This window comes from Phyllosticta citribraziliensis (assembly GCF_038025025.1).
Source record: "Phyllosticta citribraziliensis strain CPC 17464 chromosome Unknown J3D65scaffold_2, whole genome shotgun sequence".
In the NCBI taxonomy this organism is placed as follows: Eukaryota; Fungi; Ascomycota; class Dothideomycetes; order Botryosphaeriales; family Phyllostictaceae; genus Phyllosticta; species Phyllosticta citribraziliensis.
The window spans coordinates 1,147,855-1,172,916 of record NW_027117339.1 but is presented as its reverse complement, the minus strand read 5'-3'; the positions used below and the strand labels follow the sequence as shown (position 1 = coordinate 1,172,916).

Sequence of the window (25,062 nt, the reverse complement as noted above, 5' to 3'; positions counted from 1 at the left end):
CTCCTCATCTCTTTCAAAATTTGGGACAAGGCATTCGAGCTCGCAATTCTTGGATCGGAACACCATGGCGCAAGCGGACACTTAGCTGCTCCCTGCGTCCACGTCTCCAAGCAAGTCTCGATTTGGATCCGGTACAGACAGAAGGATTGTAAAATCTCTTGTGGATACCAACCGGCAATGGTCCAATCTAAGAGGTCAGTGTCATTGATACATGTTCAATAACGCAGGCGCAGAATCGAATTGCCAACTTGCAACTTGAGATCTAATCCGGAGGACCGGGATATTCACTCGACTTTGACCATTCGGCAGACCTGTCAACGGTGACCTCCCGTCATATTCATTTTCCGGAACGATGTGTTCGATAGATGTATTGATACTTTCTTTTCCACGATGCTGTTCTTTCAGCTTTGGGAAGCTTCGTCGTTCAACAGGTTGTTCCTCGCAGCGATCTCCTTCTTTCTAACTTTCTCAAGAAACCAACTCCTTTTGTTGGTCGTTCTTCTCACCCGCAGACTCTCTTCCTCCCGCCGACCATTATGCGGTCTTCCCGACTTCCGGTTGTGAATTTCCGGTAGCAGTGCGGCAATTTACAGGGAATCGAACATCACTGACACTTTCAAGCTCGATTCAACGATTTCCAGAGCGACAGTAGCGTGAGCGGAATCTACCGTCGCATGGTTTCCAGAACGGTCCAAGAATTGTTCCCGGCGCGGGATCCCTCCTAGCGGATTCTGCTTTATTATACTAAATGGATCGCTGTTTCACAAGAAACATCTGATTGACTGCCTTACAGCGGGGAGTACCGAAATTTTGGAAAGCGATTGACATGAGGCTGAAGACAATGCAAGGGAAATGTTCAGATTTTGGGGATCTGGTTGTCGGGATCGAGACGACCCGATGTCAAGAAAGATTGCTGCTGCGCTTTGCGATGCTGACGTCGGCTTCGACCGACAGTCGCAACCGTCATCTTCTCCCTTCGTCGTTCCCGTAACAAAATCCTTGCCGTCAAAAATCAGTGTCAGGCGATTGGATGGTGTGGACCTGAACGTTGCGCGGCAGGCTGGACAATTCACCAGACACGATCGCTCTACGTCCTTCCAGAATTATATTGGCTAACGACAGCTGCCAACAAAGCAAAGCTGTTACACAATTCTTTAGACGAAAACCGTTTGTTGTCGGCTAGTGAGTGTTCGCTGAAGGTGCAGTGAAACAACGTGTTGCTCCAGTCTCCTGCCACCAGGTATACTGAGTTGGATGAACCCTCCACGGTACATCGACCGATTTGGAGATTGCGTCTCCTGCGACGCGGCGTTCACTGTCGGTACTTGACCTCTCCAACGCCGAATCGTTGCTTTCAATGGGTCAACACCACGCACTCAAGATTCGGTTAACGCCTGAGAAATCAGATGTCGGAGTCGATTTAACCGTATAGTAATAGAGGGGATGTGGCTGAGCTGAAGTAGGCAAGCCACGCTTTGGCAAACCAACAGCCGTGTTTCGCACAGGAGGACGAACTACCGAGGCCCACTGGACTACCCCATCCCAGCCCGAAACATCGAAGCGTGGCACGTTGACCCTGACATGTTAGCAAGAGCAAGTAGCAAATCAGACAGCACTGTTCGACAGCTCTTCCAACAGCATCCCGGGATCACCGCTAAGCTTTTTTGCCCGTCAGTCTAATGCCAGTGCGATGACAAGCAAGTGTGCTTGACGACATCTGCTATCCGAGACACCATCCCCTACCTTTGTAGTAAGGCCCTTCTCCTTATGAGCTCATGAAGCATCTCTGCTTAATGGACTCAATCTACAACACACACGCGTCCCCGGGGTCCATCTGCGAATGCCTCGAGAAGTACGAACCCCCAGAAATTGATGGCCTGCGCGTTCCTTTGCACGGCGCGAACTGCCGCTTGCCTTCGTCGTGCGCACGGCAACATCATACTTCTCTGAGTTGTGCAGCTGCACCACCAATCCAGACAGTCTATCTACTCGACACTGAGCGAAAGGGACTGCGGTCTCTGCTATTTTGTCTGCTAGTCCATAGTCTGTATATAAGCTGTTCTTAGCCCCGAGGCGGTGCAATGGCAGAGCGAAAATCGAAATCTTGCACGTGTTCAACTCAACGATATTCAACCAGGTAAGCTCATAGTTCTAAGGACTAGACGATCTTGGCTTACGTTACCGTAGTCACTCTTTGAATAACTTTCCATTCCTGTAAGACATGGGAAAGCCGACGATATCAAGGTTCAACACTGACCACATCAACCAGTCGAAAATGCGTTTCTCAACTTTTGCTATCCTGGGCCTCGCTGGCGTCGCCCTTGGACAGAATGCGGGTACAGATGGTTGTTTCAAGCCATGCTTTGCGAAAGCGGGCTGCGAAAATCTTCAGTGTTTCTGCAAGAACCAGGCTGCTTTGGACAAGGCCTCCTGCTGCGTCTCGAAAGTCTGCTCACCAGAAGTTCAATCCATAATTGGAGTGGTGTCCAATCTGGTCTGTCCGAATGGCCCTGCCAAGATTCCAGACCGTCAGGGCGATGCATGCAAAGACCCCGCCGCCGGAGGGAAGAGGATGATTTAAGTCTGACGGGATGTTTTGGCAGAAGCCGCAGTAGACAGAGTTGTGTACATAAGAAAATGAAAGTCGCTGTGTGGTAGGAAAGATTCGTGCGCAATATTGTGAGGTTGTAGGTTATCTACCCTCGTCTGAAGGCGATGTGAAAATCAAGGCTGAGACCCTTGTATCGCCTGAGACAATTCATCAGTGTGGCCACCAGAATCACCGGTCGTGAGCACGAAGAGGATTTCTATATTTACATATCCTAAACACAGATTCGCCTACACAGATTCCAGATTGTTCGAACTAGAGCGGGGGGAGGGCAAATCTCGGCAGCCGGTAGAGCAAAATGATAGTCGTTGGTGGTGGTTCATCAAAGGTCCAGATTAAGTACAAAGAATAGAAACTTTGCCGTTGAAACCCGTTGTCTACCGCCTGAATCCGATTGCTCCCTTGGATTCGACCGCGTTGTGTGTTATTGTTTGAGCAGGTACCTCGGGTGACGGTCGTCGCACGCTCTGTTAGTGCTGTGGGAGCTGCACGGCCCGAAATGATCCAAAGCCTAGAGATCGATTCGTTCCCTGCGACCTCGGTAGTAGTTGAGTGTCGCCAAATCGATCCTCACCTAGAGCTGCGGATGTCAATCAATTCGAGGTCGCAAATGAGCTGAGTTCGATGACACCACGCCACACATACCTCGATTGCTCGAACTTTGTAGCTGTTTGCTGTTCATGTTTGCATATATAAGACGGTCTCGTCGCATCTAGTCGACCGAATAATCATCTTTGCATCCAACTTGCACTACGCCATCATGTCAGTCAACAGCCTTCAAATCGATCTTGTGGCTTTCGCTGAAACCTCGCAGAATTCACTCACCCAAAGTCCTTCATTCCAAAATGCATTTTTCGAAGATCGCTCTTCTCGCCTTCGTTGGCTCTGCCATTGCTCAAGGAGCTGGTGACAAGGGATCAAGCACCTCTCCAGATTCCGACGGGTATGTGATGCCCTTTCACCGTACAGAACGGTGTGCTAACATCAAACCAAGTTGCTTTGAGTCTTGTTTCAAGAGGAGCGGCTGCCCGCCCGGCGATGAGACTTGCTTCTGCAATTCACAGCCTGCTGTTGATAAGGCAGCTTGCTGCGTTTCCAAGGAGTGCTCTCCGGAGGGGCAGAAGATCGTTGGAATGTTCGCCCACTTCATTTGCCAGAGGGGCACTGCGAAGATTCCCCAAAAGCAGGCGGATGGTTGCAAGAATAGCCGCGATTAAGATGTCGATGGGTTGAGGGGTAAGACCTGTCGCAGCGAGGAGGTCGTCGAGGGGTAAATCTTGCTTTTCCCTTTTCCGTTCTCTTGATCTTAGTTGTGTCTTCCATTCTCGGCAGTAGGTTAAATCCATGCGGGCTGGGCCTTCGCCGCAAGTAAACATGTTGTACAGTAGCAGACACATATACGCTCCAAGTAAAAATGTTTGGGTCCAAAATCGCCGCACATCGGCATTGATGGTATATCGCGACGTTGAAATCTTGGATCTGATGATAGTGCAACGAATCATTCTCGAACATCTATCATGGTGGAGTTTGTGATCTGCTGGAAGAAGGCCTTGAACTTCATATCCATCCATTAGTTTGACTGCTAAGGGTTGCAAGTCGTTGAATTGGAGGGTTGGGAGGGTCGAAGAGTTGGCACAGTCAAAGGAAGGGTTGGGAGAGTCGAACAGTCGAACAGTCGAACAGTCAAACAGTTCAAAAATCGAAGAGTCGGACAGTCGAAGGGTCGAAGAGTTATAAAGAGTTGAAGAGATGGGAGAGTCGAACGGCCGAACGGTCGAACGGTCGAACAGTCGAAGAGCTGAAGAGACGAAGAGTTGGGAGCGTCGAAGGGTCAAAGAGTCGGAGAGTTAGGAAAGACGAAGGGTCGAAGAGTCGGAGAGTTAGGAAAGACGAAGAGTCGAAGAGTCGGAGAGCCAGGAGAGTTGAAGAGTCGAAGAGTCGGAGAGCTAAGAGAGTCAGAGGGTTGGGACAGTCAAAGAGCTAGGAGAGTTAAAGAATTGGGAGAGTCGAGGAATGAGGAGAGTCGAAGAGTTGGGAGAGTCGGAGATATGGGTTGTAGACCCAGAAATGGCGCTCGCTTGGCCTACCAATTAGGCCTCGGTTTCGCCGGCCCGAATACGACATCGCGTGCGCATCAGGCATCTCCCTCTCTTTCCTCACGGCATGTCTTCACCAATCGACCGCCAGCTGCATGTCCGATCGGATCTGTCGCGCGCTCGCCGTGACAAAAGACGATGCTCGTGGCCACGGAGTCACTCTTCCTTTCCGTTGTCGCAATAACAAAGGAGATATGGGACAATGATGGGTATCGCAAACGGTTTGACATTTCTTGTGAAATGGACGAAACAGCTGATATTCACACTCCACTTCGAAACTGCTGTGAGCTCTACTCGCTGTTGCTACGCTCTTGCTAAAAGTATTTGAGTCCAATGTAAACGCATGGTGCAGCTCGAATCTTCAGTGGAAAACTTCGCAAGAACTTCCAACCGCAATCGACTATTCCCTGAGATGTTCTGCCTGGTCGGTCCCAAGTTCACGGTTGGCTATGAGTAAAGCACGAACAAGCTTAACTCCCAGCGAATCCGAAACCGTTTTCCAGTTCTTCAAATGACCGAGCTAGAGCGGGGGAGAGTTGTGATTCGCTGTCGTTTGGCTACTGTACGAGTACGAGCGAGTCCGAGTAAACGATGGGCGTTGGGTGGTCCATCACAGGTGTCTAGATTGAGTGTGGTCTGTGCCAAAATAGAAAATAGGTCGTTGAGACCCCTGTCTCCCAGTCGGGCTAAGACTTCCCTCTTCGTTTGAGCTGCGCCTTGTGGCCCTCCCAAGAACAACTGCCGAGGGTGATGGTTGTCACAACACTGCGTTGGTGCTACGGCAGTTGGCCGGCCCGAGATGATCTGAATTCTCGAGATTGTGATAACGGTCCCTGCGGTCTTGGTAGTAGTTGGACACCACCAAAACAATCCTCGCCTGGGTTGCAAAAGTCAATCAATTCGAGGTCTTGAACAATTCAGGCACGATGACTCCCCGCCGTACATACCACTGCTGTCCAAGCCTTAGTTGTCGTTAGTTATACCTATCTGCCTATAAAAAAGCTCTCGTCGTGTATCATCGACGGGTTCTTCATCAAAAGCACCAGGCTCGATATTACGGTTGGTTCCAAGGCTGGCGAGCAACGTTGGATCACTGTTAACTTTCAGCAGTCATTCCTTACGAACAGTCTCTCATTACAAAATGCGCTTCTCATCGGTCGTCGTTCTCGCCTTTGCTAGCTCCGCTCTTGCCCAGGGGCTGGGCAGCGAGAAAGGTGGATCCTCATCCGGATCCGACTCTGCTTCTCCAGATTCCGACCGGTATGTCGCTCCTCAGCTTTGAGTACTGCTGGACTTGTTCGTTAACGACTGGATCAGCTGCTTTTTGAACTGTTTCAAAACTAGTGGCTGTGCGCCTGGAGACGAGACGTGCTACTGCAACAACCAGGCCGCTGCCGACAAAACCGCCTGCTGCGTTTCCAAGGCTTGCTCTCCAGAGACACAGAAGATTATCGGCGTTGTGTCCAACTTGGTTTGCCAGAAAGGCATGACGAAGTTCCCAGACAAGCAGGCCGACGGCTGCAAGAAGAGCAGGGCGTCTAGGCTTTTGTTCGGTTGAGCGGGAGAACGGATAGGAGTGTGGAGGTGATGGAAAGGAAGGTCTACCCCTTTTTGCTTTTGTCGTTTGTTTTAGAAACCGGGTCAAAATACATGGGCTGGACCCTCGCCACCGTTCAACACGTTGTAAAGTAGCAGTCCGTTTCGTTCTTCGATCTCTGATGCAGAGTCGTTTTCATTCCAAATTCTCATACTTCGATTCTCACCAAAAGATTGCAAAGATGAAGTACTTTACGGGCATGTTCGTCTTGTGCCAGATTTCTAGGAACGCAGCTGTCAAACAGTACGTGCTGTGTGAATTGAGGCGCTGGTTGTCGTTGCTCGATGGTCCGACGGTCACGGAGTGCGGTCGGGGACGTCAAAGCAGCATTCGGGTCGTGCAATGCTTGTACCCGCTCTCGCTTAGCCTTCCCAGTTAAGCTTAGACGCATCTAAATTTTGTCTGTGCGATCAACGTAACGTGTCTCTCGGACTCATCAATGGTCAAACGCTGGCGAACACGCGCAACGCGCTTGGCCAAGCTTTATTTCTCTGCGCGTCGTTCCTCCTCGTCGCGCCTCCTCGTTTGGTCTCGCCCCTCTGCCTTTAATTTTTCATCGTCCGCACGGTTTAAAGTGATTTGAGGCATTAAGGCGAACGCGGCAACGAAGGCGACCGCAGCTAATGCGGCCATGACGCAGAACATCACTCTAAATCCGCGCTTGTAGGCGCTGAGTAGCGCCTGTTCGATTTGAGCCGCACCTTCACCGCTGTACGAGTCTAGAAATTTCTGCGGCGACTTCATGAGCTGGCGGAGCTCTGATTGGGACAAACCCGCAGGCACCAGGGCGGAGCGGAGCGAGTTGTTCCTGCGAAGCGTCAGCGCCTGAAGACTGTGCTGGTCTGGAATTACTCGCATAATTGTTCCTGAAATCGCTAATCCCAAAGTGGCGCCTAGATTTCGGATGAAGCTTTTCGCTGCCGTCAGCCTCGGTTGGAGCGCCGTCTTCGAGTCAACTTACTTGCGGAAGGATGTTACCACCGCCATGTCGCGACGATCGACTCCAGCTTGTATGGCGATCAAGGATCTTTCTCCGGTCAGCGATGCCGAAAAACAATGCCACCTTCGGGCGGCTTACGGTTGAAGTGTTTGTCCAACTCCGAAGCCAGTGATGATTGCGTATCCAACTTGCTTTCCAAGACCCGAATGTTCATTCAAAGTCGAGAAGAGCCCAAGGCCGATGGCCCAAGCAATCCAGCCCATCAGAATATTTTCCTGATACCTTGGGTCAGACCGAGATTTCCACATGGAAAATAGACACTTACACGATACCGACCTGTCCAGCTTACGATCAAGCCGGAGAGCGTACTACTGAATGCTGACATTATCAGAGACTGTGTGATTCTCTGAGAAATTTCGGTCAAACTTACTTTGAACCAGCGTGATGGGAAGCAAAAGCGCTCCCGACTTTGTGGCTGAGTAGCCGTAAACCAGCTGGTAAAAGGTGGGGATATAATAGACTTGGACGACAAAGTTCCAACCGTTGATGAACATAGTCAGACAAGCTCCATCCACGACTTTACTTTTGAAAATGTGCACTTTATCGTATCAGCGCAAGTGTCCAAGACGACCAACGGGCAAGCTTACAAGGCACCAAGGGCACAGACGTCCCTCTCCACTGCCACAGCATGAAGCAGATGCAGACGAGGAACCCAACAACAAACGTGGCAATGACATGAGCAGACTTCCATTCGTACTCGGAACCAGCCCAGGTCAAGGCCAACTGTAACCGTCTACGTCAGCACGACAGTTCCGTCAAGACGTCATTTCTGGTACGTACCACGAGTACAGATGAACCACCCAGCGCGAGTCCTGCACCAAAAAAGTCGATGGCTTTGATTTTGCTTCGCCAAGTCAGGGTCTCACCTTTGAGAGATTTGCGCAGACTCACAGCTTCCAATCTCCTTCGACTTTCTTCAGAGGCATGAAGAAAACGACACATCCCACCATGATCACGCTCAGGGGTAGGTTGAGTCGGAATATCCATCTCCTGCAAAAATGAGTAGTCGTTCTTACGCATACAAGGGATGGACGTACCAAGAATCGTGGCTTTGAGAAGCCAGCGCACCACCAATGACGGGACCGACGCCGTTGCCCAAGGCGACGAATGCCCCCTGTTGGCGAAATCGGGTCAGCTGCGTCTCTTTCGTCTGACAGTCCCACTCACCAAGATGCCCTGGTACTTGCCCCTCTCTCTGAGTGGAACGACGTCGCTGACAATCATCTGAGCAACGGTCATGAGCCCACCGCCCCCCACGCCGGTAAAAGCGCGAAAGACGATCAGTTGCACGACATTTTGCGCGAGCGATGCCGCCAGGGAACCGAAAAAGAAGATTGCGATTCCAATTAGGAGAATGATCTTGCGGGACCAAATGTCGGAGAGTCTTCCATACAAGAGTTGACACGCGGTAGACGTGCTTGGAACGCGTCAGTGAGATTGACAATTTGGTTTTGGTGCTGGTGCGCTACGGACACAAAGTAACCTCCTGAGATCCAGGAGCTCTGGTCACTGGCATCAAGTGCGCTGCCAATTATGGACAGACTTGCCGCCAGTGACGTTTGGTCTAACAGTGCAGCGAAGTCGATACTTGCGCATGCCAGGAAGACCTATTCACATCAACCGAACGAACAAAGGGGTTGGTTCCCGTTGGCCGACTTACCGTTATGATCTTACTCTTTGGCAGGTAGTTTGTCTGTTCATTGAAGATTGGAGCGGGCCCGACCGCTTCGACATCGGCTTTCGCGACAACCTTGACATCAGGCTGCGACTGTGCCTGAATTCGATCGTTATTTTCCGTCATGCCGCAGCTGGAACGGGTTCGGCAGTCTGTGGCTTGGAGAGAAAATAGAAGGCAGTGTTAAAGGAGTGGTGAAACGGAGCCCGGCAATGGCAATGCGAATTCGCAGCAGCACGCTCCTCCTTGCGCGGGTCAGAATGTTCTCAAAACTGCGGAGTGAGTATTCGACAAGTGGAGAGGGGGCGAGTGGAGCGCGGCTCCAAATCCACAGTCGCGATGCTCCAGTCGCAGCCACGCGAGTCTTGTTCAGTAAGTCTTGGGCGCCTATAAATCCGAACGCCTCTCCAATTGGAACGCAGGATGGTGTTGGACCCGGCATCTGGTTAACCCGTTTCAGGAATGTTGTGCACGGCGCCCGAGCTATCACCAGATGGTGGAGGATCATCGAGCCGCTTGGACCACACCGCTTATTTGCGCATAAGTGCTCAGAAGGTCGGCTGTTTGACCCCTTCCAGAACAGCTGGCAGAAGTTGCAGCCCCTCTAGCACGAGTTGAATGGCGCTGCCATGTTTGAGCCCCTAGGAGTACAAACACGACATTAGCATTTCCTTCAGCCTGGAATGAGGCCCAAAAATCCTCCACCCACGAGACCCATTAAACGTGGACTCGTGCGCCATCAGGGTGTGAATGCACGGCCGGCCTTGCACCACGAATACGGTAACCCTGCGATATGATCTTTGGTTGGAAAGTCATGTTTCGAGTTCGCTGTTTGGAGTACTAAAACTCTTCACGTCCATCTTATTTTGACGACACGCTGCGCATTGTTTCTGCCATTATTCTCCACCAGCTTACCTCTACAACCATGAGCGAGGCCAATCCGTTGAACATTTACACGGGGGAGGACTCGTTGAGGAAGTATTACGACCCTGATCAACAACCTCCTCTCCCGCTGGTTGAGATCCCGGCTTCACTGAATCCGTATCGCAAAGATGGAGTTCGCATTTACGCAAAGATGATGACGATGCTCCCGGCGAACAACGTCAAAGCACTTCCAGGTAAATCCATTCTCTCGGCGGCTCTTGGCTCTTGGTTCTGACATGTACCAAGCTCGAGGTCTACTCGACAGGACAGTGTGTCCAGGGAAGACCCAAACCATCATCGAGTACAGCTCGGGCTCGACCGTCATCTCCATGTCACTCCTGGCTCGGGTGTACCATGGAATCGACGATACCAGGGCGTACCTCAGCAACAAGACCAGCGATACGAAGCTGAAGCTCATGCAGTTCTTTGGACTGAACATGTGAGAAGGACCAGTCAATGGCGAAAGTACTTCTAATGAGGCTCTAGAAAGCTCCACGGCGGTCCTTCGCAGCCAGAGCCACTGGACGAGAGGGGCGGCATTCAGGCAGCACGCCGCAAGGCTCAGACGGACGAAACCGTTGCCAATCCGAACCAGTATGAGAACGATGCGGTAACAAGCCTTTGCCAGTCCGAAGCCAAGTGCTGAGCTGACGCAATCATAGAACTGGAAAGCACATTACCGGTGGACCGGTCCCCAAATCCTGCGGCAGTTGCCGCACATCAATGTCCTCTGCGCCGGCATGGGCACCTCTGGAACCATGACTGGATTGGGCACTTTCTTCAACGATGCCAAACCATCAGTTGTCAAAGTTGGGTAAGTATCCCGAAGTTGATTCGCAGTAAGCGGCTAAAGTTTGAAAAGTGTTTGCACAGCCGCCGGAGATCGGGTTCCCGGTCCTCGCTCTCTTGCTTTGATGTCTCCGGTGGAATTCCCGTGGAGACAGGCGATTGATTCTCTGGAGGAAGTCGGTTCTGTCGATAGCTATTCGCTCTCGCTTGCCCTTACGCGCCAGGGTCTTATTTGTGGCCCGTCTTCGGGATTTAATCTCAAGGGTGAGTAGAAACTTGAAGTTTGTCGGGCGTCAGTCTAAACGGTTGCAGGATTGTACCAGTTCATCGAGAAGCGAAAGCAGGAAGGTACCCTCAAGGACATTGCCAACGAGGATGGCGAAATCCACTGCGTCTTCCTGTGCTGCGATCTGCCGTACCAGTACGTCGGCGAGTATTTTGAAAAGCTGGACAGCAGCCACTTCCACCCGATTGTGGACTCGGTAAGTCGACCAGGACCCTTCGAAAGAGCTCAACTGACGGTGCTACAGCGGCTTGGGGCAGTCGACAAGTATCGCTATGACGAAGCATGGGAGTTGGCAATTGAGGATGCCTTGAGCCGATTCTTCGACGTTCGCGTGACTTCGGGACATGGAGCGGCAGAAGATCTCCCTTGGAACCTTGAGCCGAGAGCCACAACAACGGTGCTTGACTTGCGGCAACCCCAAGACTACCACAAGTGGCATCTGCCGGGAGCAGTCAACACTCCAATGGGCTCAGTCAAGGCCGAGACGCCTTCAGTGTTTTTCGACAGCGCTGCGCTGGAGGAGCAATGGGTCGAGATGGAGGCCTTCTTCAGCGAGCAGAGCCAAGCATGCAGCATGTCGGGAGTGACAAGACTGCAGGACAGGCAGATTCTCGTCGTGTGCTACAATGGTGACACGGCGAGGGTAGCTACGAGCATCCTCCGCGCCAAGGGAGTGCAGGCTGACAGCGTCGCGGGTGGAGCCGGCGCTATGCTCAGTTGGAGGCCTAAGGCCAGAGGGCAGTGGGAGAGGTGCAGCAGCGAGAAGAAGAACACGACCAAGGGGAACATTGTGGAGACGGTGGCGATGATAAGTTCGGATGATGCGGCATAGGTAGCGAGTGTTTGTGCATTTGATGCTGCGTGGGATAGATGACAGGCGAGAGAATCGACTGCCGTCCGTGGTTCCACTCTGCGAGATGCGTCGTCTGAATTGCCCGAAACGGTACTAACATGCTCAATCATGCGCAACACCCACCCACAACCTAACGACCTCGAATTTGCGCCGCCTCCGTCCGCAATTGATGCCTCGCTCCGACCATGGCGCCCATCTCGCTATCGAATCACCGTCGTCGCAATTCACTCGACACCTTCTCGCCCTCTGTCAGCTTCGGTATATGATCCGCACGCTTGCTGTGCTCACCTTCAACCCGTGGGCAGAGCGTTCCACTCGTTTGTTGTCCGACGACCTCTTTCACCATGGGCGCTCCCTGGCTTGACTCGCCGGTGATGCTGCATTCATCTCGGATGGACCACTGCAAGCTGAACCCTGAACAATGCGCCTACAGGAACGGCTTCTGGAGATACTGGTAAGCTCCCCAGTAGCGCCACGGGAGCTACTACCCTACCCGCCTTATGTTGCTAACCTATGCTTAATTGGCATGCAGGTACCAAGCAGACCACCGATTCGCCCTCACGACAGTATACTTTGTCATTGGCGCCATTGGCCTGGTCACTGTCGGAAATGTCTTGTCGAGGATATCAACAAAGCCGCGGGCCGTCAGCTCCCCAACCCGACGAATCGTCGCCATACTTCGATACTTTACCTACCGCAGCTTCCGTCTCCCATGGATAGGGTCGTACACGTCGCCCCTCAGTTACCTTCTTCTGGGTGCTGCTGGCACAATATTTTTCTTTGGTACGCTGGGTCGCAAAATGCGTGGGAGGAAAACTGACGCCTTTTCCCAGGCTTGACGTTCGGACCCAAACCATACTATTGGCCAATAACAGCCTCCTTCGGAAGCTCTCCTCCACTCGCCACGAGAACCGGCTGGATGGCCGTCGCGTTGCTGCCCTTTGTCCTGTGAGTCAAGCGGCGCCAGATGAGAATGCGCCCAAGCTAATTCTCGAAAGTGCACTTGCCGCAAAGGCGAATTTGATCACCCTGGTCACTGGAATATCCCATGAACGACTCCAGGCAAGCGCTCCGGAATAACGAACAAAATTTCAGCCACGATCTAACACGTCTCTCCAGATATTCCACCAATGGGCTTCGTACGCCATGTTCCTTCTGGCTCTGATTCACACCTTTCCTTTCATAAAGTACCACATTGACAAGGGTGACATGGTCGAGGAGTGGAACACATCCGTCGTGTACTGGACCGGAGTGGTTGCCCTGCTAGCGCAAGCGTACCTGACCGTTTTCTCCATCCGACCCATTCGGTACTGTATTCCCCAGGGGTCCTCAAATATGCATGCTAACGATGTCCAGGGCCCGGTTCTACGAGTTCTTCAAGGCAACGCACTATCTGGCTGCTTTGATCTTCGTCCTCTTCTTTTTCTTCCACTGCGACTTCCGCCTGACATCATGGTGAGCAACATCCCTTGCGCCGGAGGCGTCAATAACTGACGAGAGAAAACTCAGGGACTACTTCATCGCAACAGGCGTCATCTACGTCACTAGCCTCCTCTACTCCAACATCCGCACATACCTCAGCTACGGCGTCTGCCACATCGGCAGCCTCTCAATCCTTCCAGGCGGTTTCGTCGAAGCCATCATCCCCATCCACCACCAAAAAGCGGCCGAAAAGGCCATTCCGACCGGCTTCACCTGGTCTCCCGGGCAGCACGTCTTTCTGCGCTTCATGGGACTCGGTCTCCACAGCCTCTCCAGCCATCCGTTCACCATTTGCTCGATTCCCCCTGAGCGGCCTGAGATGGAGCCGCAGCTGCGCTTCATTATCAAGCCGGCGCGCGGGCTGACGGGCAAGCTGGCACAGCTCGCGGACGAGCCTTCGAAGGCATCTTCGTTCCCCGTCTTGATCGATGGCCCGTACGGCGACGTGGGCGCCGCGCAGCTGTTCGAGCACGACGACGTCATCTTAATCGCCGGCGGGTCAGGCGTAGGTTTCGCTTTCCCACTGCTCGAGTACGGAATACGTCGGAACATGCAGCCGTTCGCATCCAACAAGGAAGAAGCAGAGCTGCAACAGCATCATCGCCACCGCACGCAGATCCAGATGATCATGACGACCCGCGTCTCGGGCGTCAAGGAGTGGTTCATCAGCGAAGTCGAGCATTTGCTCAAGACGCACGGCGTCACGGACGAGGACGTCGCCGTCCAGGCACACGCTCACCTCACTGCACGGGGCCAATCCCCAGATCCGGAGGCCGTGACGAAGGAGTCGGGTGGTAGTGGTGGTGTCGAGGCGAACTACGTAGACCTGGCGCGGGGCCGGCCGGACGTGCGATCCATCATTCGCACGGCGTCGCGAGAGTCCGGCCGCTCAGTTGCCGTCGTCGTGTGTGGCCCCGCTGAGCTGCTTTACGATGTGCGGAATGCGGTTGCGGAGGCGCAGCTCCAGGTTGTCACGGGTAATGGTGCCAAGGAGGTCTACCTCCACAGCGAGCACTTTTCGTAAGTCCCTCGTCCCCAAAAGCATCATGCTCGAGCTAACACGGAGTAGATGGTAAATCCTTCAAAGATAGAGTAGATAATGTAAATACCTCCCTCTGCACTGTTCATTGACCTCGCTTCCGACCGTGACAACAACACGTACGGGACAATGCCTTGTTCGCAAAGGCTCGCTCATTCGAGACATTGTGGCAGCCACGCACTGTTAACCCGAGTCTACAGTCTGTAACGTCGAATCGTCTCACAATAAGCTGAATTCCACCTTGATCGAGTGACGAAGACAAAGTGCCCCCATTTCAACTCATCAAACCAGACACTGACTAACCTCATCAATTCGATCTCTTGGATCTCCCAACCCAGCTCTGTCAAGGCCACGGAGGCTGTTCCCTACTTTCTGCCGAGTCGGCTTTCTCAGTAGCTTCCTTCCAATCCCACAGCAGCAGGTCCAGATCCGCTTGCGCCACAGTGACCAATTTCAACGTCCGGGAGCCAAACAAGCGCTCATGAGAGCACTGCCTCTGCATCGTGCGACACAAGGCACATGATCCTCCATGTAGAATTCCATATGCGGGCCTGTAAACAAAACACTTTGAAAAACGTGGTTTGCAGTAGTCACAGGGAGGCTGTATCTCGAAACCAGCGGTATTTCAGAAGTAGGGCTTGAAAATTGAGATGCTTACCGCTGCCACCTTGTCCAAGAGAAAACTGCACATCAAAATATCCTGCTAGAATGCGATAAACGAACGAGTCAGACGGCAGAGCGAAGAGGGAGAGGGAGAGGGAGAAAGGAAGAGATAGACATAACATGAAGACAGGCGACGAATTGAAGGATGAACAAGTAATACGAGTTCCTTCCATTCTCGATTGCAGCGTGTGCAGGCTGTTCACTTTCCCTTTGCCTCTACCCGACGACGCTTTGAGGCAAGAACATCCGACAGGTCCAACCAACCGTTCACTGAATCCACACAAGAAACACCAAAGTCTTCACCACTCATTCTCATCTCTTGTACAGGACCATCCTAGGATCAAAGCCTCGCGAACTCGCTGCTGTCGACATGGCTAGCCAACAGACTTTCAAGTCTCAATGTTCCTCCTCCTCGCCAAAGCTGTTGTCTTTCTTCGTCTTGTGACCAAAGAGCCACGAGCGACCAGCCACACGCAAGCGAAATTTGGCCTTTCCCTCTTGACCCACCCCTTTGGGACCGGCCGACTCGGACGGGCGCGGCGAAGGTGACGGCGAATCAATGGTGGTGCCGGAAGGACCAATACCAACTTCACTGCTTGCGCGAAGGGACGATTCGGCCGCATGGCTCTCCCACCCCCGGGGATTGGGCGACGGCGTGACGGTAGCAAAGGGCGGTGGCTGGTTGGCAGGCGAGATGCGGTCCTGAACCGGTTCAGGGGGAGGAGCCGGGGTGCTGTGGACCGAGGGGACAACAGGAGCGTTTGCGGCTTGCTGGACAACGGCGGGCGTGTCAAGCTGGTTTGCTGGGTTCTCGTCGCACATGGATGGCGCTGGAAACGTCGCTTCTTCACCGGGCGCGTGCGTGACGGGCTGATGGGAATTCATGACCGCGTCGCCGGTGATGGTGACGTGTTGGGCGCCGTCAAAGTAGCGCAGAGACTGAAGATGTGTGATAGGGTTGCGGACCTCGCCGTCGATGACTGTGATGGATCCATCACCGCGGTCAGTGCTTCCAGGAGCAGTGCCACCGGCTGTGTTTCTCTCGCCGTGCCCTTGTTCGCAGGGGCGAATAGATCGCGAGATTCCGCCTGTGATGTAGACGTTCCGAGCGCCGGAGAAGTAGGTCGCGTGCTGAGGCTGGTAGTGGACGTCTGTCCCCAGGACAGCCGGGGGCTGACTCGAGTTCAAGCTCAGATTCTGGACGTTTCCGACGATGATCAACGGCAGTGGAGTGTTGTAGCTGGGTATGTTTCCCTCAGATCCACCAGAACGTGCCTGATCAGTGTTTCCAGGCTGACGCGAAAGCTGACGCGAGATTTCTTCCAAGATCATCTCTTCCAGACGGCTCTTCGACTTGCCCTGCTCCTTGCGACCATGGGGATTAGGGTCAGACATCTTCCAGAGTGAATAAGTCTCAGAAATCAAACGCATGAATGCGAGTTTTGAACAGGGAAAGAGAAACTCACAGTGGAACGTAGAAGCAACTCTTACGCTAGAACACGCTGGAAAATGGTGAAGAGTGCAGAAGCAACAGCGAAGCAAACAGTCGCTTCAATGCATTCACCAAACCACGTTCTGCACCAGCCCCGAGATCCAGTCACTTGATTCGTTCTCCTCCGCTCAGAACATCAATTCTCCTACTGGAACTTCAAGAAAACATGTTCTCGACTCCTCCAGAAACTGAGAGTCAATTGCAAGGACGGCTGGGTTGTCTGCGGGAGGACGCTGTTAGTTCGGCTCCCGCTTTCAGGGGCTCCCTTTGTAGACCTGACTTACGAGGCTCAGGATGTCTGGCAAGCAATGCGAATCATTTGGTGCCAATAGAGTTCTACCATTTCGGCCAGCTGCTCAAGGGGTATAAGGGGGTCATGTCTGCCTTGCTTTGACCCCTACGAAGACGATGGCAATCGGCGGTGACGGAGTGCCGTCATCAGCTAGAAATCAGGTTGAAAATCAATTTCAAACGGTGAACGAGACACTGTTCTTGCATAGGAGACTCGGGCGCAGACTGGAGGTGAAAGGTAGTGAGATACGCTAGATATGATGAAGGTATTAGGAAAAAGAAAAGGAAACAAAGAAAACCCCTGCCTATGGAACCCTTATACCCGCTCGTGAAAAGAAGAAATTCCCCCAGAATGAAAACGCCGTTCTTCATAAGTGATGCTAGACGGCTGTTCCGTACCTTCCTTCGTAGGCGTTGACACTGCTTAACTAGGCGTATTGGATACGGGCAGATGTCGCTTTGCCTCCATCAACAGACCTATCAATGCTCCAAATGCTGTCCATCGCGTGGCTGTGGTGTCTGTCCTAGCTCCTGATGCTAGGCAGTACGTCTAAATACCTGCAAGGGTCGGTCGGCCCTTGCAGCGTAACTTGCAGCGTAACAACTGACTTGAGTTTGTCACTTTTGACCGACCCATTCAGCAGACCGCTTCGGCTTGCAAGCTGTGCGACCGGCGCTGTTCCCTCTTTTGAGTGTGTAGTCGTGGCGGCAAATAGGTATCCGGCATACATGTCCGCAACTCATTGTGACTGGTACATCTGCTGTTGATGCTTAGCAGAGATTACCAACCCCAGATGGGCGCGGCTCAAGCCAACACATTCAGTGTTAGGTCAACGAACCTCGTGGTGCCATCTCTTCACGAGACCCTGACTGCGTCCGCAAGCCTCAACCGCCTCAGACCAAGCCCGGACCCAGCAACGCCACCTCTGCCCAAGGCCTCGCTGCCGCAGCCACCCCCGATGCCACCAGCGTTGCCGCCCAACTCGCCAAGCATCTCCACTTCTGCTCTGCCGGCGTCGCGCCCGACGACATAGCCAGCGCTAAAGCTGAGTGCCGATACAAGCACGACCACTCCAGCAGAGACGACCCAAGTAAGAAGAGTCGGTGACAGAGTTGTGGCTGTGGAATCATCAAGGGAGGCGATGGAGGTGGATGAGAGGGTACGACGAGCTTTCTTGGTAGAACCTCGTCGGTCACGGGAGTGGCGGCGTTTGTGCTTATCCGCCGAAGAAGATCGCGACTGCGTTTTGGTAGCAGCGTTGGTAGTTGTGCGCAAGGACGAGGTTTTGGCAGTTGTGGCACGTGGAACAGGGGGTGATGGAGAGGACGAAGACGGCAGCGCAGATTCGGGGACCATACGCAGAGTCGATGGATCAACGCGGCTCGAAGGCGTGGGTGCAGGGGCTGCCCTTGAAGACTGGGATTTGGGCAGTCCTCGTGCAGCGGCAGCACAGGAGAGAAGCGTCGAAAGGGATGCCCGCAGTGCTGCGTCGTGGTCGGCTTGATGCGATGGCGATATGATGTTGTAGGGAGTATGAGACTGTTGCGATGGGTATGAATGGCGCTGGCTGGACGCTCTTCTTGCTCGAGGACGCTCAAAGTACGACGTCTGCTGCTGGGTTGGCGTGTTGCGGTACACTGGAGCAGAGCCCGAGTGCGTAAAGGCGTTGGGCTGGGGGGCGAACGATTGCTCTGTACTCGCGCGGTTGTATCCTACAGCAGTAGAGTTCTCGTCTTCATCGTCCTCGGCGTCCGAGGCAGCGTGGTCCGACATCGCATACTGTTTCCGGCCTGACCGGTGCGGTGGGAGTGCCTCGTTCGATGATGACAAGACCTGGTCTGACTCGCTTTCACTCTCCTCGTACTCTTCCTGGCTGCTTGTGCCAGCGCTGGAGCCCCGGTGGCCCAAATCGTCCAGACGCAGACGGCCCGTGGCGCGGTGTTGTTGGCGGCGTCTTTGGCGATTAAGGTTCGAGTCGTGTTGGACGCGGAGGCCGGTCGTTATGATTTCATCGTTTGCCGAAGATAGCGACGAGGACGAGGGCTGAGACGACACCTCGATCCATGAATCTGAAAAGATCTTATAAGTCCAAAAGTCTTGAAGAAAGTCGTCCATGGTGGTTGTAGTAATGGTGAGGGCATGCAAGGAGCAGGAACAGAAAAGAGATGGGCGCGACGGTGGGAGTAGGCGTAGAGGGAAGAGTCATAGGCAACGACGTCACAGGAGTATACCACTCACCATCTGACCGCGACCTGGTACCAGCAGGTGCAGAGGTATTGAGGTTGGAGGCTGGGGTATGACCGCGGCTCTGCTGGGCTGTCTCGCGGGGCGCGCCGGTGGCTCGGCCGTGACCTGGCAAGTCCATGTCCGAGGGCGACATGATGCGAACGCTGTGGATTCAAAGCAGAGACAGAAAAGACTGTGGGAAGAGACGCGGTGAAGGCAGCTGGCGATAGTGTTGCGACGCCGAAAGCGGACTGCCGGGCAGGGAGCTTGGTCGGAGGCAGCCGAGCCGGGCTTCTTTGTCCCGATGTGAGTTGACAACGGCGGCGAGCAGAGTCGAAGAGGATGATGGCGCGAGTTTGAAATGGAGCGCGTTGCGGAGGGGCAGAGGTAGAGGTTCTTGAGGAGCGTGGCAGTGTCAGGTGTGTGCGACTTGTCTCTGGTCTCACGGGCAGGTGACGGGTGATGGCGCTCGAGGTCCAGCGGGGGCCGGGTGGATGACGCTACCACGGCGATAAGGTGGTGGATCCCTGCGCCTGGAGGGAGGAGTTGAGCGGCGGGTGGGCAGCGAAAATTCGGTTGGCAAGTTGGTAGAGGGGGTGGAGAGGGGAGCAGACGAGGTAGCGGTGGAGGAGTCGGCGTCGTCTTTTGGGGCGGCTGGGTATGCCTTACGGTAGTGGTAGTTGGATTCAGAAAGAGGCGGCGCTGATAACGACTGGACCAAGTAGACACGACCGCACCAAGCAGCTCTCTGCACGTGGTCGCAACCTACCGTACCTACCTAAAGCTGTACCTCCACGCGCACCAGTCAGTCGTCTTCCCCTTTGTCTACCGTGACCAGCCCCTTGCATTCGTCCTTCTGTTGTTGACCACCTCAGCTCACCACCACATCACCCTCTCATGACTGCTCCCAACGGCGTGCTTTCCGCCAGCGCTGTCGTCACGCATGCCTCGCACGCCCCTTGGACACCCCGGAGTCAAGGATACGAATTGTGGAGACGAGCGGATCTACACGCTGCGCGCTGGTGCTTGATCGACGCGCCGCCGCCCGCCCGTCGTGGCGTGAGCTTCAACCGTGGACCCCGTCTCCTGTCCGAGTCTCTGGTGATGATTGTATCCGACCGACCTGTTTCTAGTTGCATCGTTGCTTCTCTTCCGGTGCGGGGCGTTGCACTCGGCGCCGTGTCTTGGTCTCTAGTCTACCCGTCGGCCGAGTCGCCGGAACCATTCGTCTTTCATTTTCGGATTTTATTTGGCTCGCGGGACAGCCATTGGTTGCTACTGCCACATTTCATGTATGTACTGCTTTGGCGAATCCTTGGCGGCGAGACCTGCAATGCGCGAGGGATTAAGTCGTATTCGGTACACGCTGCGTGAGTTGGATTCGACTTGCACATTCACGACGCTTGAAACATCAACCGGGAACAATCCTTTGAATTGGTACGTCGAGAGCTCTTGAATTTTGATCACCATCTATCCGTTCCCGCGCGCGAGCACGACCTTGGCAATGACTGCCTCCTAATGTAGAATGAGAAGAAATCTCTGTAGGCCACAAGGCACAATGAGAAGCAAAAAGGGAAAAAAGGAACCCAAGGACGACGAGTCAAAGGGAACACCGCATCTCCCAAGACCCCGCGACAAGGGGGGAAAAAATACCAAACACCAAAAGCGGCCAGCCATGGATATATCGTTTACATTAGTCGTTGCCAAAAAGGACGGCGGTGATGCGTAGAGCTCGTTACAAGCCCGTCTTGCCCAGCTTCGTTGCGAGGTCGTCCACGTTGGCATCCTCTGCCTCGTCTGCCTCCTTGAGCGCCTTTCCGGCCTCCTCCTCATCCCCCTCGTCCTCCTCGTCCTCGTCCTCTTCATCATCCAGCTCGTCCAGCTCGTCAAGGCCGTATTCCTCGCCTTCCTTGAGACTCTTGACGAAATCCGGGTTCGCTTCCTCCTTGCGCTGATCAAGGGCCTCGGTGAGACGCTCGATGCTCTCGTCATCCTCGCTGAACTTGTTGCCGTTGACTTCAAAGCGGCGCAGCTTGGGGAGCGAACTTTCCGTCGCATCGGCGAAAGACTTGAGGCCCGCGGCATCCATGTCGTTGTACTGCATACGCAGAATCTCCAGGTCAGGGTTTTTGCCCTCCGCCAGCGCCTTGCTCAACATCAAGGCTCCGCGCTTTTGCAAGTAGCAATCCGAGATTCCAAGTTCACGCAGGTGCTTCCAGCCACCCACAGCGTCAGCCAGAGCGCGTGCGCCAGTGGTTGTGAAGGTGTTGTCTTGCAGGTCGAGAGTCCGCAACTGATCTTGATGCGCAAGGCCGTTCTTCAGCAGATGCGTGATGCCCTCCTGGCGGATGCCGTTTTGGACCATCTTGATCTCGCGCAACTTGTCGTGCTTGCCAAAGGCATTCGCGAACGCCTCCATCGAGCCGTTCTCCAAGCGGTTACGTCCGCAAATGATTGTTTCCAGGTTGGGAACATGGGCGCTAGCGTCGGCGGCCCGCGCGGCAGCCTTCTTGTCGGCGAGGGTCGAGAGAGCATTGGCAATGAGGGTACCCGCAGCAGGACCGAGGCCGTTGTTGTTGAGAATGAGGTGCTGAAGAGGGGTGTGTTCGGAAAGGAAGGCGACGAGGGGCGCTTGGGTGTTGAGGCCAAAGGCATTGTCGGAGAGGTTGACAGTGCTGAGGTTGGGGAGTTTCAGCAGCGCCTTCAACAGGCTGTCCAGCGCGGGAGGGATTTCGGAGAGCAGACGCGACGTGAAGATGTCGGCAAGATTGGCAGTCTACGTGGGCGGGACAGTCAGACAAGTGGCTCTGGAGGGATTGTTTACAGTTTTGGTAGCGGGTCCCATGAGTGCAAACAACGCATGCGGCCGGGGATCCCCAGACTTGCCTTTAGATTCTTCTTGGTCTCCAAAACCTTGGCCAAAGCCTCGGAAGCACCTATTCCCAACGTGTTGCCGACGAGAACGACCTCCTCGACGTCTGGGTTGTCCTTGAGGGCCTGGAGGTGGGGCTCAATGTCCTCGGCGGTGGTGAGCTTCAGGCCCTTGCCCTCGAGACTGAAAACCTTGGGGTTTGCCATGGTAGGCGACGTGTAGGCTCGAGCCGCGCGCTTCTAAGAATGGGCGTTTGGTGGTGGTGGTGATCGGCGGCCAAAAAGTGCGGTGCAGCGGTCGGGTGGAGGGGCTCAAGTCTCGTTTTCGCAGGCAAGGCAGGCAAAACGACAGACGAAGGACGGGACCCTTGCTGCGGCTTCCCGCCGCGTGCAGTCCACCGGCCCGCCAGCCCACTGCAGTACATTTTCTGTGTGCCGCCCGCCGCCAGGTCTGGCTTGGCAGCTTTGCCATCGCCGTCCATGAGGTAAGCATTCTCTACACTTCCGAACTTCCATCGCATTGCGCCATCCGACTTCCTCCTTTCTCCCAACCCGCAAAAATGAGTGCAGCACAAGCCAGTGAGTCTCGCCATGATCGCGTCGCCCATGCGCGCCGCTGACGGCCTGCAGCAGTGCCAACCAACGTCGCCAGCGACGTCAAGCCTACCGGCGACGGTGCCGCAAAGCCCAAGGTTCGCTCGATCCTCCCCAGCCATTGCGCCACGCTGACCCGATCCGCATAGCCATGCTGCGTTTGCAAGGACGAAAAAGCCGCCCGTGACGAGTGCATGCTCTTCTCCAAGGGCGACAACCCTCAACAAGAGTGCAAGGACTTGGTCTCGAAGTACAAGACTTGCATGGCCGGATTTGGTTTCAACATATAACGCAACGGGACAAGTCAAATGGGATCATGGAATTGCATCGGGAGGCGTTCAAATGGCATCACAGGCTCTCAAGAGCTCATGTACAGCATCAAGGATTTTTGTATTATAAATGAAGAATAGACTCCACTCCTCAGACTCCTGGACATAGCAGCCACGGGTATCTTGTGCAAGATTTTTGAAATCGCGTCTCTTGAACTACTGCGCCTTCTTGCTTCGCTCCAATTTCCATATCCTTTTGAAGGTATCGATGAGATTGTACAGGCACCACAGCCAGCAAATGTAAAAGCCGGGAGCACCGACGAGAACATTAGCAACTACCCACAAATCAGGCTTACCTCCCGGCGTGGGAACGAAGGCTTCCAGGAAATGCCAGCCAATCATGGCAGCGTAGAAACCTGCGTGGATAAGTTTTTCGAGCGCGTTCAGCTGCTGCGAAGGGACGTCGTTGTTGAAAATTGAAAGCGACGTTGGCGGCAGTCCGAGCAGGTACGCCCAGAGCAAAGTAAGGACAAAGTACGGCGTGCTCAACTCGTCTCTTTTGAGCAGCGGATACATGGTCCAGGCTCCGAGAAGGTTTGCCAGCCCGACCCAAGCGCGGATGTATGGACTCAGTCCTAGACTGGACCCAAGAAGCAACGTCATGGGCAACAAAGGGAGCATGACGTTCTTCTCGTGGACTTGGTAGGAGAAAAGGAAGAAGGCCCAGGAGGTAGCGGCAAAGGCATAGGGTACGAGCTCTCTCCTCGGCTTGAAAAACAAAATGAGGCAAGGAGTTGCGATGTGGGCACCGGTCATGACTAGAGAAGCAAGCTGGAGGTCTGCCGTCGGATACTTGTGGAGTTTGTAGAACGTGTGGATTGCGCACCACACATTGGCAACTTTGTCTTCAAACAGTCCGCGCGCAAAGGGAAAGATTCGGTGGACCGACTGGGCCACTTCCAGAATAACCGCGTAGTACCAGGACTCCTTGTCGAGACTGATGGGCAGCTTGGAGAGCAGCTCGGGTTCGGGTAGATTGCTGATGGGTAGGCCGTTGTACCAGTCATTGACAGTTCCCAGGATAAGCGGCGCATACAAAAGGGCAAAAGAAGCCACCGTGACCAGAGCAATTCCCAGAAACCGCAGCAAGTTGATGCGAGGGAATAGGCAGCTTCCGAGCAAGTACGCGAAGACCGCGGGCGCATAGAACAGAGCCATTTGCTTGAATCCTAAAGCAGCGACGAAGAAGACGCAGCTCCAAAAGTAGCGATCAGCGATCAACGAATACATCGTCGCCGCGACGAAGCCAAGCATGACCGTATTGTACTGAAAATGCCCGTGGTCAATTAGAATGGTTGCCGGCTGCATCAAAACGGCAACCAAGGCAATGGCAAACTCCCATGTATTGACTTCTTGCGCACGGGCATATCGGCGGAGGCAGACGATGACGGCGGGAACGTAGACGAGGTATTCCGAGACAAACGCGGTTGCGCGCATGAAGATCTTGAGATTCGGGTCGTCCAGACCGCGGGAGGTGTGCAGGGCGAACCACGCCGGCTCGATATAGTGACCACTGCTTTTGTCAGTGGCATGGTCCTACGGCAGTGGGCAGAAATAGGGTGGCTGTGGGTAATTGGTCTGGCAGTGACGGTACCGGTGCATTTGAACCATTCCATCAATTCTGTCCCAGATCGGAATGATGAAATCGACTCACATGTTGCCAAGAATCCAGCTATGGTAGGCGGTCAATGGCGGATAGTCTAATCCCCACCATTGGAGGTCGTGAAAATACCATTGCGTTATGGGGAGATGCGTGGTGATTTCGAGCCAGTGTCGCTGAGCTTCAAAGTCTCCGTGCATGGGTGGTTTGTCGAGCCCTTTAACCAGTCAGTCGAAATGTAGCCAAAGGTCCAGACGCAAGTACCAGAGTAGCCCCAGAAAGCAGTGGCCCATCTGAAGAGCCCGACGGCCATGAGAATCAAAGGCAGCACAAGCCATTGGGAGACGTTGCCTATCGCTGGCCAGAGGAAAGCCACGAGCGGGAAAGCTGGTTTGGAGACGTTGCCATTCGAATCCAGAAAGACGGTGCCTTTGTTTGGTCGGGCCAAGACTGCGCTGTCGCCTTTTCTTCTCTTGCGAGGCTTGTGTGCTGGCGACGGTGCCATGTTGACAGGAAGTGGTGCTGCTCTGCAGTTGTCCGCACAGTTGATTCGGCGGCGCAAGAGCAACGAAATCAGGGCCGCGCTAGGCTGAAACGGTCGGGCGGTAGCCCGTCGGCGCCACTGTTGGCCCGAGCTCGGAATTTT

At 54.1% G+C, this 25,062-nt stretch overlaps 13 protein-coding genes across 13 annotated transcripts; 8 read left to right on the top strand and 5 right to left on the bottom strand.

Moving 5' to 3' along the window:
- Window positions 1–2,083: 2,083 nt before the first annotated feature.
- Window positions 2,084–2,658, top strand: J3D65DRAFT_613511 (uncharacterized protein; the record flags this gene model as incomplete). Its single annotated transcript, XM_066799122.1, has 3 exons — window positions 2,084–2,137; window positions 2,188–2,214; window positions 2,270–2,658. A coding segment is annotated over exon 3 (301 nt), but the record flags the coding sequence as incomplete, so codon positions are not given.
- Window positions 2,659–3,453: 795 nt separating this feature from the next.
- J3D65DRAFT_600109 (uncharacterized protein) lies at window positions 3,454–3,825 on the top strand (the record flags this gene model as incomplete). Its single annotated transcript, XM_066797951.1, has 2 exons — window positions 3,454–3,551; window positions 3,603–3,825. 2 exons carry the CDS (start codon window positions 3,454–3,456, stop codon window positions 3,823–3,825), a joined length of 321 nt encoding a protein of 106 aa, XP_066658645.1.
- A 2,020-nt stretch (window positions 3,826–5,845) lies between these two features.
- Window positions 5,846–6,262, top strand: J3D65DRAFT_664743 (uncharacterized protein; the record flags this gene model as incomplete). The annotated part of the gene is made up of 2 exons (XM_066802766.1): window positions 5,846–5,964; window positions 6,022–6,262. The coding sequence occupies 2 exons, from the start codon at window positions 5,846–5,848 to the stop codon at window positions 6,260–6,262; spliced, it is 360 nt and encodes a 119-aa protein (XP_066658644.1).
- Window positions 6,263–6,784: 522 nt separating this feature from the next.
- On the bottom strand, window positions 6,785–9,325 carry J3D65DRAFT_583733 (tetracycline efflux protein; the record flags this gene model as incomplete). Its single annotated transcript, XM_066797731.1, has 12 exons — window positions 8,962–9,325; window positions 8,775–8,908; window positions 8,469–8,718; window positions 8,339–8,415; window positions 8,193–8,291; window positions 8,082–8,145; window positions 7,889–8,024; window positions 7,672–7,839; window positions 7,567–7,619; window positions 7,380–7,516; window positions 7,263–7,328; window positions 6,785–7,211 (listed from the first exon to the last, which is right to left on the bottom strand). The coding sequence occupies exons 1-12, from the start codon at window positions 9,100–9,102 to the stop codon at window positions 6,785–6,787; spliced, it is 1,752 nt and encodes a 583-aa protein (XP_066658643.1). The 5' UTR covers window positions 9,103–9,325.
- Window positions 9,326–9,901: 576 nt separating this feature from the next.
- On the top strand, window positions 9,902–11,807 carry J3D65DRAFT_548111 (putative cysteine synthase B; the record flags this gene model as incomplete). The annotated part of the gene is made up of 7 exons (XM_066796889.1): window positions 9,902–10,094; window positions 10,147–10,339; window positions 10,387–10,510; window positions 10,563–10,714; window positions 10,763–10,953; window positions 11,002–11,171; window positions 11,220–11,807. The coding sequence occupies 7 exons, from the start codon at window positions 9,902–9,904 to the stop codon at window positions 11,805–11,807; spliced, it is 1,611 nt and encodes a 536-aa protein (XP_066658642.1).
- A 183-nt stretch (window positions 11,808–11,990) lies between these two features.
- J3D65DRAFT_211752 (uncharacterized protein) lies at window positions 11,991–13,257 on the top strand. Its single transcript, XM_066794503.1, has 5 exons — window positions 11,991–12,282; window positions 12,361–12,611; window positions 12,662–12,776; window positions 12,827–13,135; window positions 13,185–13,257. Exons 1-4 carry the CDS (start codon window positions 12,173–12,175, stop codon window positions 12,906–12,908), a joined length of 558 nt encoding a protein of 185 aa, XP_066658641.1. The 5' UTR covers window positions 11,991–12,172; the 3' UTR covers window positions 12,909–13,135; window positions 13,185–13,257.
- On the top strand, window positions 12,827–14,435 carry J3D65DRAFT_613480 (uncharacterized protein). Its single transcript, XM_066799121.1, has 4 exons — window positions 12,827–12,890; window positions 12,948–13,135; window positions 13,185–13,283; window positions 13,338–14,435. The coding sequence occupies exons 2-4, from the start codon at window positions 12,975–12,977 to the stop codon at window positions 14,332–14,334; spliced, it is 1,257 nt and encodes a 418-aa protein (XP_066658640.1). The 5' UTR covers window positions 12,827–12,890; window positions 12,948–12,974; the 3' UTR covers window positions 14,335–14,435.
- A 973-nt stretch (window positions 14,436–15,408) lies between these two features.
- On the bottom strand, window positions 15,409–16,443 carry J3D65DRAFT_600104 (uncharacterized protein; the record flags this gene model as incomplete). The annotated part of the gene is made up of 1 exon (XM_066797950.1): window positions 15,409–16,443. One exon carries the CDS (start codon window positions 16,441–16,443, stop codon window positions 15,409–15,411), a length of 1,035 nt encoding a protein of 344 aa, XP_066658639.1.
- A 1,208-nt stretch (window positions 16,444–17,651) lies between these two features.
- Window positions 17,652–18,911, bottom strand: J3D65DRAFT_664738 (uncharacterized protein; the record flags this gene model as incomplete). The annotated part of the gene is made up of 1 exon (XM_066802765.1): window positions 17,652–18,911. The coding sequence occupies one exon, from the start codon at window positions 18,909–18,911 to the stop codon at window positions 17,652–17,654; it is 1,260 nt and encodes a 419-aa protein (XP_066658638.1).
- Window positions 18,912–19,772: 861 nt separating this feature from the next.
- Window positions 19,773–20,576, top strand: J3D65DRAFT_210944 (uncharacterized protein). The gene has a single exon (XM_066794502.1). It carries the CDS (start codon window positions 19,920–19,922, stop codon window positions 20,394–20,396), a length of 477 nt encoding a protein of 158 aa, XP_066658637.1. The 5' UTR covers window positions 19,773–19,919; the 3' UTR covers window positions 20,397–20,576.
- Window positions 20,439–22,316, bottom strand: J3D65DRAFT_613467 (uncharacterized protein). The gene is made up of 2 exons (XM_066799120.1): window positions 21,909–22,316; window positions 20,439–21,798 (listed from the first exon to the last, which is right to left on the bottom strand). Exons 1-2 carry the CDS (start codon window positions 22,098–22,100, stop codon window positions 20,758–20,760), a joined length of 1,233 nt encoding a protein of 410 aa, XP_066658636.1. The 5' UTR covers window positions 22,101–22,316; the 3' UTR covers window positions 20,439–20,757.
- On the top strand, window positions 22,290–22,935 carry J3D65DRAFT_613463 (cytochrome C oxidase copper chaperone-domain-containing protein). Its single transcript, XM_066799119.1, has 3 exons — window positions 22,290–22,472; window positions 22,524–22,585; window positions 22,637–22,935. Exons 1-3 carry the CDS (start codon window positions 22,454–22,456, stop codon window positions 22,775–22,777), a joined length of 222 nt encoding a protein of 73 aa, XP_066658635.1. The 5' UTR covers window positions 22,290–22,453; the 3' UTR covers window positions 22,778–22,935.
- Window positions 22,860–24,939, bottom strand: J3D65DRAFT_613462 (ALG6, ALG8 glycosyltransferase family-domain-containing protein). Its single transcript, XM_066799118.1, has 3 exons — window positions 24,681–24,939; window positions 24,471–24,633; window positions 22,860–24,329 (listed from the first exon to the last, which is right to left on the bottom strand). The coding sequence occupies exons 1-3, from the start codon at window positions 24,919–24,921 to the stop codon at window positions 22,973–22,975; spliced, it is 1,761 nt and encodes a 586-aa protein (XP_066658634.1). The 5' UTR covers window positions 24,922–24,939; the 3' UTR covers window positions 22,860–22,972.
- Between the last annotated feature and the right edge of the window lie 123 nt (window positions 24,940–25,062).

What these genes read in the sequence shown, in the direction of transcription:
- J3D65DRAFT_211752 (XM_066794503.1), top strand. Translation starts at nt 12,173, where the DNA reads ATGGGCGCTCCCTGGCTTGACTCGCCGGTGATGCTGCATTCATCTCGG. An exon ending in AACGGCTTCTGGAGATACTG is followed by an intron (nt 12,283 to 12,360) that starts GTAAGCTCCCCA and finishes ATTGGCATGCAG; the next exon opens with GTACCAAGCAGACCACCGAT. An exon ending in TGGCACAATATTTTTCTTTG is followed by an intron (nt 12,612 to 12,661) that starts GTACGCTGGGTC and finishes GCCTTTTCCCAG; the next exon opens with GCTTGACGTTCGGACCCAAA.
- J3D65DRAFT_613480 (XM_066799121.1), top strand. Translation starts at nt 12,975, where the DNA reads ATGTTCCTTCTGGCTCTGATTCACACCTTTCCTTTCATAAAGTACCAC. An exon ending in TTCTCCATCCGACCCATTCG is followed by an intron (nt 13,136 to 13,184) that starts GTACTGTATTCC and finishes AACGATGTCCAG; the next exon opens with GGCCCGGTTCTACGAGTTCT. An exon ending in GACTTCCGCCTGACATCATG is followed by an intron (nt 13,284 to 13,337) that starts GTGAGCAACATC and finishes GAGAAAACTCAG; the next exon opens with GGACTACTTCATCGCAACAG.
- J3D65DRAFT_210944 (XM_066794502.1), top strand. Translation starts at nt 19,920, where the DNA reads ATGACTGCTCCCAACGGCGTGCTTTCCGCCAGCGCTGTCGTCACGCAT.
- J3D65DRAFT_613467 (XM_066799120.1), bottom strand. Translation starts at nt 22,100, where the DNA reads ATGGCAAACCCCAAGGTTTTCAGTCTCGAGGGCAAGGGCCTGAAGCTC. An exon ending in AGACCAAGAAGAATCTAAAG is followed by an intron (nt 21,799 to 21,908) that starts GCAAGTCTGGGG and finishes CCGCCCACGTAG; the next exon opens with ACTGCCAATCTTGCCGACAT.
- J3D65DRAFT_613463 (XM_066799119.1), top strand. An exon ending in ACGGTGCCGCAAAGCCCAAG is followed by an intron (nt 22,586 to 22,636) that starts GTTCGCTCGATC and finishes CGATCCGCATAG; the next exon opens with CCATGCTGCGTTTGCAAGGA.
- J3D65DRAFT_613462 (XM_066799118.1), bottom strand. Translation starts at nt 24,921, where the DNA reads ATGGCACCGTCGCCAGCACACAAGCCTCGCAAGAGAAGAAAAGGCGAC. An exon ending in TGCTTTCTGGGGCTACTCTG is followed by an intron (nt 24,634 to 24,680) that starts GTACTTGCGTCT and finishes GACTGGTTAAAG; the next exon opens with GGCTCGACAAACCACCCATG. An exon ending in AGCTGGATTCTTGGCAACAT is followed by an intron (nt 24,330 to 24,470) that starts GTGAGTCGATTT and finishes TGACAAAAGCAG; the next exon opens with TGGTCACTATATCGAGCCGG.